The 8868-nt window shown below is 54.4% G+C and overlaps 1 protein-coding gene across 1 annotated transcript, besides 4 other annotated features; it reads right to left on the bottom strand.

The window, feature by feature from the left end:
* Window positions 1-161: 161 nt before the first annotated feature.
* Window positions 162-182: a microsatellite.
* A 16-nt stretch (window positions 183-198) lies between these two features.
* Window positions 199-228: a microsatellite.
* A 50-nt stretch (window positions 229-278) lies between these two features.
* Window positions 279-353: a microsatellite.
* Window positions 354-656: 303 nt separating this feature from the next.
* Window positions 657-727: a microsatellite.
* A 184-nt stretch (window positions 728-911) lies between these two features.
* On the bottom strand, window positions 912-8609 carry Tco025E_07867 (putative Unc104-like kinesin; the record flags this gene model as incomplete). Its single annotated transcript, XM_029374726.1, has 1 exon — window positions 912-8609. One exon carries the CDS (start codon window positions 8607-8609, stop codon window positions 912-914), a length of 7698 nt encoding a protein of 2565 aa, XP_029225168.1.
* Between the last annotated feature and the right edge of the window lie 259 nt (window positions 8610-8868).

The raw sequence follows: 8868 nt of genomic DNA, 5'->3' as shown, positions 1-8868 counted from the left end.
TCCTCCTTCGTGGCCCGCTTGTCGATGTTGCCCACGTACACGCGCGTCATGGCGCCGCGGAGGGCACAAAAGGGGATCCCGCTAAAACTGCCGGGCACGCAAGAAGACGCGGGGGCGGGGGCGAGCAGCAGTGCAGGCGCGGCGAACAGTGGGGCGAAGGGAGCAGCAGCAGCAGCAGCAGCGACGCCGCCCCCGCCCACGGAGACGGAGACGGAGACGGAGACGGAGGCGGGGGCGGTGAAGCGGGTGCCGCGCCGAGCCAAAAGAGACGAAGGCCGACAACAACAAGAACAACAAAACAAAAGACAGCGTGGAACAAACAAACAAACACACACACACACACACACACAGACGCGCGCGGGCGCCGAGGCAGGCGGGGCTCCCCCACACTTCTCCTCGCCCGCCCGTCCTCTCCCCTCTCAGACAGCGAGGCAGAGAAACAAACCAACACGGCGGCGAGTGCAACGCGCCAGACGGTAAAAATAAAGACAAAAGCAAAAACATAAAAATAATTAAATCAAACGAACAGAAGAAGTGAATCCCCAAAAAAATATGCGCTTGCCGACACGACCCCAAAGAAGCGACAGCCCGCCGCAACCGACGAAGCGGCCAGTGGCGACAGCGGCACGGCTCGCGCCAGCCCCCTCGGCGTCCCCAAAAAAGAAGGAACCAAAAAAGAAAAGAAAAAGAAAAATTAATAATAATGTTCACAAAAAAAAACAAACAACGAGTCATAGAGGCTTCTATGCAGAAATAATAACGATAATAATAGTAAACAACCTCACTTCCTATACAAAAAAAAAAAAAAGAAATTCACTTGTTTTCGCCTGCTTGCATCAATTGCCGGCTGCTCTCCTTCTCAGTTCGGGAAACGCAGGCTTGCCTTCGTTGCGCGTCCTCCGTTACTCCTTTTAGTGTTGGCTCTTCAAAGCCTGCCACTTCAATGAGCCGCAAATCCTTCCGACGGACCTGCCGCGGTAGACAATCTCCGCGTCGAACTCCACCGGTGTGTCTTCCTTCCCAATCACGCGCCCCTTCAGTGTCACCACAGCCGTTCCTCGGCTCTGCTTCACCTCCCGCTTCTCGGACCCTTCGAGGATGACGAGGAGAATGTGCCGCGTCTCGAGGTACTCCTGCACCTGTGTGACGGAGGTGACAAGCGGCAGCGTGTCTTTCTTCCACTGCGGCGCCGTTGTGTGTGTCTCATGCGACAAAACAGGCGCCATGTTGGATGCGAAATCCGCGCTTATAGACAGCGTAGGCTTCTTGATCACGCCGCCGGTGTAGTCCTTGACGGCGACGTCGTCGAACACAAACTCTGGAACGGGCGTCTGCGACTTCATGAAACACGACATCACCGGGCGCACGCAGCGCACAAGAAAGGTGGCCGAGACCGGTCTGTGCTCGGAGAGCATCAGCTCAGGGTCGGAGGTGTAGCCCAGGCACTTTACCCACGAATCGAGCACGCTCTTGTACAGCACACGGGCGCAGTAGCTGGGAGAGCTCTTCAGGACGTACTCGGCAGATTTACTGCTAAGGCGGTAGGTTGGGGCAAAATTGATGGCCGGCTCCACAAAGCCGTGCATGACACCCGAGCTGTTGCGTTGGTTAATAAATTGATCGTACGCCAGCAGCTTGTCGTAGTTCTTCTGCTGAACTAACTTAACTGCATGGGCGGGGTCAATGTCGCAGCGATAATTAAAGTCCCCAAAGAAAAACACGTGATCAAACTGACTTGTGATGTCGGCACCCGGGAATCCCAAGTGAACGTTTCCGACAATTTCCTCCAACAAGGAGTTACGCATGGCAAAATGCTCATTGCGCGCCGTCAGGTGGCAGGTGCAGAAACACAAGGAGGTTTCCAAGTACTGCATGGAGATGGCCACACCACCTTTCATTCCACACACCGACCTCTGGGAGGTTCCTCGCGTGGAGCCCTCAACATTCGTAATCTTCAAAATATTCCGCCTACTTGCCATTACAACCAGCGTAATATCCCACAGCAGCATGCTGGCAACTGGAAGATAGTCCTCGCCGAGGTAGCTTTGCACGTAGTCTGTCCACTCATTATCGTGGCGGCGGAACGAGGCCTCCTGGACGGCGACGGCGTAAATGTCGTACCTCCCCCGCGGCATCCAGCGCTGCAGCTCCTCCACGCGCCTGGGCGGACGGTGACCGCCGAGGTTGAAGGTGCCACACCAAATGGAGATCTGCTCCGTGAGGTGCCTTGTGGCGTTGATGCGGCACTCGCCGAGCAACTGTCGCTTTACGGGTTTGGAGGAGGCATCCGGGCATATCACGGACAAGGCGTTGGCGCCGGACGCGTCAATGGTGACGCGCGACCGCGTCTCATGCTCGTCGACCAGGTCCGGGGCAAAGACGCGGACGGCGGCGCGAATGGCGCTCGCCGTCTCGTAGAAGCGCTCCCGCTCGTTGGCGTTGACAAACTGCACATCGTACGAGTGCGAGGCGTCGAAAAACATCATCCGCAGCCGCGTCTTGTCGACAATGTTTTTCTCCAACTGAATCAACTTCTTCGCGGCGTGCTCCTTGCGAATGCGGTTGTTCTTCGCCAGGTTGTAGAAACACTGGGTGAAGTGGTCCACCACCCAGATGCGCTTTTGGCTGGTGTTGATCAAATTCACGCTCGGCGTGTACTTCATCAGCGTGAAGTAGCCCTTGAGGTACTGCGGGTTGGGCACCGCGCGCAGCGGCAGCACGAAGTCTTTGGCGGCGGCCGCCATCGAGTCCTCCACCTCCTCCTGCTCCGCATTCCACTTGGCGGCGGCAGCTGCCGCCGCCTCGTCCTCCTCCTTCCAGCCGTCCTCGTTGACGAGGTCTTCGAGGGCGGCCTTCACGTCCTCCACCAACTCGCCCTTGGCGGCGTCGGTGTCCTCCTCGCCCACGTCGCCGCCGTACTCCCCCGCCGCGAAGGCCTCCTCCAGCGTGCGCTGCCGCTGCTTCAGCGCCTCGCCGCTGTTATTCTCCTCAGCAGTCTCCTCCTCCTCCTCCTCCTTCTGTGACTCCCACTTCATTTCAACATCGTCTTCGTTGAGCCTCACTCTGGCGTCCTCCTCCTCTTCCAAGGCCTTGAGGTACTCTGCCTCCTCGGCGTCCGCCGCCTCGTCAAAGGGGACATACTCCTCCCCGGCGGCCTCGAGCTCGTCGTATGCCTCCTGTGCCAAGTGCGCAGCTTCCTCCTCCAGGCGATCCATCTCCTCCTTTTGAAGGACCTCAAGTGCCTCCTCCTCGGACCTCCTCCGCTCCTCCTTCGTTGCCCCAATGTAGAAGCTTGTGGCCTGCATCGCCCGCATAACATCCTGCTGAGTGACGCCATCAAATATGGAATGATACTTTTGCTCGGCGCGAATGGCGTCCTCAACCGCCTGGATCTCGTCCTCGCTGGGGTGGACGCCGTCATTTAGATGCGCAAGAAGGTCCCCCAACTCTGAGAAATGTATGCGGCGAGCATCGCGAGACCGCTTCAGAAGCCACGCCCGACGAACCTGCAGCTGCTCGTCCGTTAGCTGGTGGTCAAACCATTGCTTTCGTCTAGCTTGCTCCTCCGCGGGGGCTGGCCTGTGCGACTGCATCCACGCCTCGCACAACGCGGGGTTAGAAGTTTCTGCGGGCCTCCACTTGTTTCCGCCCGCGACGTAGTCCTGCACCATTTCGGCGGACTTCCAGCTGTTGGCCTTGTACCAACGCCTTCTGCGCTCCAGCTCCGTGCGGTCTGCGGGGAATTCCAACCCCATGCTGAGCAGCGCCTCTTTAAACGTGCGCGCCTTCCACAAGGCACCCTCCTCGTGCTTCAGAAATTCCGACACCACAACGGGGTTTTGCCACCACTCAATTTCTCCCAGACCATCAAAGTAAGCGATGCGTCGCCTCACCTCTTCTTCACTGGCCTGCCACTCAGGCGAAGCCACGGGCCCACTCAAAAGCCCCCGCAGGCACGACGCACGCAAAAACGTGCTTCTCTGGCCACGGTTCAAGTAGTCATCCCCGACCATGCACTTCCACCAGTTCTCTTCGTACCACGAGCACCGCAACAAGTCGTCGTGGATGCCACACCATTTGCACTTCGCGTCTGTCCCAGGGTCAATGGCTAGTTTCCAAAGGGGGGATTGTTTATAGTAGTTCATGCGAACGTTAAGCTCGGCATCGGAAGCGGGGGTTCCCTTACCATTGGGCTCCGAGGAGGTCCACAGGGTTCCCTTAAGACCATTCACTTCGTAGTCATTGCGTGCCTCCACGGATTTCCAAAAGTTCATCTTGTAGTACGCCTCCCGCTCCTTCATTTCTTCCTCACTGCAGACTGCCTTCATGTTTCTGGGGAAGAAGGCGCCTGCGATGGTCCATTTCTTACCCTTGGGGCCATGTTTGAGGTAGTCCGAGATGCACATCGGGTCCTTCCAGTGCTCCAATGGTCGTTGCGTGTCATACTCGCGCTGGTATGCCTCATTTTTCCACCACATGCCGTTTTCAGGCTTCACACCAGCCATGATTTGCGAATCGGTGATGTCGTCAGCGGCGTCTGTTGGGGTCAAGAAAACCATGTAGCGCTGGCGATTCTCCAGCAACGACGCGGCGGCGGCGGTGGCGTCCGGAACGCGGGGCTGGGACAGTGCCACCTGCGGCGAGGGAGCTTTGATGTACGCGCTGTCGTCTGCATCGGTCATGTAGTAGACAATGGAATTTGGTGACTTCCACCAGCACAAAGTAAACTCTTCAGCGCGTCTTTCACACTCAAGCCCGGCGCAGGCGTAGTAGCAGACGCGTTGCAGGAGTTCGCCCTTGGAGGCTTGCCCGCCAGCGGCGTGGGGAGCGCTTTTTGTCCACAGGAGGCCGTCAAACCCATTTTGGAGAAAATCCAGCCGATACTTTGAGGCCTTCCACCAAAACTTCCTGAAAAACGCCTCCCGAAGGCGTATCTCGTCGGGGTGGGCGCGGAACAGGCGCGCGGATCCGGTGCTTGCCGCCGCCGCATCCCCCGCCGACCAAACAGCTCCCTGGGCACCATGCAAGCAAAAGTCTTCCAGGCAGTCGTGGTGAACCCAAAACAAGTCCCCCATCGCCGACGTCTTCGTCAACTCGCGACTCAAGAGAGCCTGAGGGACACGGCTATCGCGATACGGATGCGTCTTAAAGTAGCTCATCCTTTGCTCCTTCGTCGCCGCGGAAACGCCGTAGGGTTCATTCTTGTAGAGCCCCATGGATGCCACCGCGGCGGTGGCGGCGCCGACCAGACTACCCCGAGAACCGTTTATGTTGTAGTCGTTGCGAACCTCAGGCGCCTTCCACCAATTGACGGCCGCATACCGGCAGTCAGCCCAGTACTTCTCCGACAAGCGAAGATAGTACGAGGTGCGCACAACCTCCTCCTCACGGCGGATGACATCCCCAGCACCGTCGTACTCGCTCATGTTCCACAGCTTGCCTTCCTTTCCATGGGCGAGGAAATCCTCCTTGTACGCCGCAACGCGCCAAAAGACGGTTTGAAGGGCTTCTTCGCGTCTCTTCAGCTCCGCTGGTGTGGCCGCAAACTTATCACCCAGGGAGCAACTGAACGCGGCTGCATTGGCGGCGGTCCATTTTCTGCCTCTTGAACCATTTACCCAGTAATCTTCCACGCTGGCAGGCGTGAGCCAGAAGGGTTCGATTAAGTAGAGGTAGTGACACTTTTCCCCATCCTCGGGGGAGAGAGGATGCGTGCGGTAGAACTCTACACGCTTCTGTAGTTCAGCCTCATCGGCCTTGTATTCATTTTTCGCTCCAAGTCTTTCCACCGCAACGTGTGCATTAACCGCGCCGAACATGCAGCCCGACTCGCCATTTGCGTAGAAGTCTGCCCGTACTTCAGGGGCCTTCCACCAGTTGGCTTCCATGTCCTCCATCCATGCATCCTCGGGGTATCCGCTAAGAACCTGTGCACGAACGAGTAGGTGTTTTTCGTCCACACGCTCTCCTTTACCGAGAGGTTTACTCATCGTCCACAACTTCCCTTTAATACCATGGCGGCGAAAGTCCTGAAGACATTCCGAACTCCTCCAAAAGTTGGCTACGTAGAAATTCTTGCGATAATTTTGCTCTTCTGTTGAAGCGCCGTCCCTCCCTGCAAAACCACATGTCCCACTGGCCGAGTTGCATGCTTTCCACTTCACCCCATTCTCACCATTATCAAAAAAATCGGAAATAATAGCAGGCGCTTGCCACCAATCAGCTGCGGCGATAAACTCCCCAACGTATTCATGGTCAGCGCTGTACTCGAGAAAGCCACTGTCAAAAAACAACATCCTGGCTGCCGCTTCAATGGGAGAGGAGCAGTTGCCGCCTTCCAAGGCACGCGCGTCATCGTACGAGGCCGCCCGTATGTACAGGCTATTGCCACCATGGAAAGCATAATCCGTTAAACCTGCCTGCGTCTTCCACCAATTTCTCTGATAGTGCTGCTCCCGCAAATGCAATTCTTCACAAGAAGCAAATAGACCGGACACAGGGGCAACCGCATCCAACTCAATTAAGCATTGATAACCAAGCACCACACGCGAGAGCGCACTTGGCTGGAAGTAGTTCTGTCGTTCTTTCAGTTCGACAGCAGAACATTTACCAATTCCCTCGGGTGTTGGGGCAGACCACTTTGTCCCTTTTGCGCAGAAATCGTTCAAGTACTCTCTCTGCCGCCACCAATACTTTTCATAGAACCGTTCGCGCACTGCCAATTCATCAGAAGAAGCCACCTCAACATCACCCTTTTCCAGTGTGGCGGCCAGCGCATTCGAAGCGGTCCACTTCTTCCCGGCCGCCTTGTTCTTCCAATAATCGGATATCACTTCAGGATCCTTCCAGAATTCCGTCGGAAATGCATGGCTAGCCAAAAGCCACTGACGGAACAGAAAGGGACTCTTCCACCAATCAACATCCTTCGCGGCGGAAGCCTGCTCAGAGTTCCAAAGTAGCCCTCTTTCTCCAAAAGCCATGTAATCCCTGACATACTTGTTTTGCTTCCAGAAATTATTTTCATAATATTCCGCACGCTCTCTTAACGCCGCCGCAGAGGCCTTATTCTTCCCATCCCCGCGCAACGCCGCATTACGCCAAGCTGCCGTCCAAAGCAAGCCTTTCTCTCCATAACATACCCAGTCTTGAATGTACTTCTCCCCTTTCCACCACTCTGTTTCACGACAGGCAAGATACCACTCCTCTCGTGAACGAATAAGAACAGCATCGGCAAGTGTGTTTGATCCGGCATCCGTGGCTTTCCAAAGCTTACCCGCAGACCCATTCTTCTCATAGTCTCGGATAAATTTCTCTCCCTTCCACCAATAGTTCTTAAACCAAGCTCTCCTCCGATCAAGTTCTTCGTCCGTCACAAATTCCTTGATACCACGTACAGCCAATTCCTCATTCAAGGCCTTCCAACGCACACCACCCCTTTCAAAATCAGCACGAAAAAGTGGTTGCTTCCACCATTCCAGATCCATAGCTGCAGCGGAGGCAAATCGTAGTGCAGGGCAGTCATCAGAATTGTCGGAAAGAGAATTAAGGTAGAGTTCAGATTTCCACCAATCTCCATTTTTGTAATAATCATCACGTTCGAATTTCTCCTCCACCGTACAGTGGTCTTTGCTGCCTTCAAACAAGGCACACCATGTCTTCACGATGCCTTTAGGCCCATTTGCTTTGTACCACTTTACTCGACGATCCAGCTCTAACCTCACCGCCTTCCGACGATTTCCACGACGATTATACCCAGACAATTCATCAGCCGCAGCCCACATAACTCCATTTTCGCCATTATCCAGCCAATCTGTAATATAGGGCTCTTCCTTCCACCATTCAGCGTCGCGATACGCCAACCAATTTCGACGCTGAGCATCTGTTTTCCACCAGCACTGTACACGATACCATTCTTCACGCATCTGAATCTCAGGTTCTGGCGCCCTCATAGAACCACCTTCAACGACACTCGTCCATCTGTTGCCCTTGAGACCATGCTTTTCGTATTCCCAGCGATATTCATCACGTTTCCACCATTCATTATCCTGAGCACCGCTTGAATTATCAAAGGTCGATTGCTTTGAGGTAAATCTTTCAAAAGCACCCATAATATCGGCAAGATCTTCTGGTTTCATCGAATTCACATCCTCAACTTCGTCTCTTGCCTCCTCCTTCCTTTTCAGGGCACGCGCCCTGCATTCCTCACGCCGACGTCGTCGCTCAGCAATGTTTTCCTCGCGCTTTTTCTCACGTTCCTTTTGCGTCTGCTTCAATTTTTCCATTAACTCCATATTTTTTCGTTCAATCTCTTTGAAGTATGCGATAGGATCTCTGCCCCCCTCAGTCAAAACTTTGTTGCGTGTTTTCTCCATCGCCTCCTCTGGATCAATGCCCTTCGCCTTTAAGTGCTCTTTCTTTAGCCACGCCAAAATCCGTTCAGGGTCCTCTTCCAAAGCCAACATATCATACACCTTGGCAAGCTGACGCACCCTTATCTTGGCAAACATATCAAGTTCTTCATCCGTCAAATTTCGTTGTATTTGCAGCAAGAGACGCCGAATAGGTTCACCTAGGTCTGCTAGGGAGCGGCCCACCGTCTCCTCAGACATTTTTCCCAGCCTCAAAAATAATATATAAAATATAAATCAAGATGCCGTGCTCGTCGGCAATATATGTATTAGAGTACCAACACCAACGGGGTAGTTGGAACAGGAAGGAACTTCTTTTTTTTTTTAAGCCTTTCCTAAAAAAAAATACACGTAAAAACAAAAAAATGGCCGCTAAAAAGAAGAGTTGTCTCAAAGTAAATAGTGAGAAATTGAGAGAGAACGACACTGGAGTGTTGCTGTCTTGAAGGAGAAACTAAAA

Source organism: Trypanosoma conorhini (assembly GCF_003719485.1).
Source record: "Trypanosoma conorhini strain 025E chromosome Unknown Tco_14.4_contig_00651, whole genome shotgun sequence".
Taxonomy (NCBI): domain Eukaryota; phylum Euglenozoa; class Kinetoplastea; order Trypanosomatida; family Trypanosomatidae; genus Trypanosoma; species Trypanosoma conorhini.
This window is presented reverse-complemented; position numbering and strand designations above follow the sequence as displayed.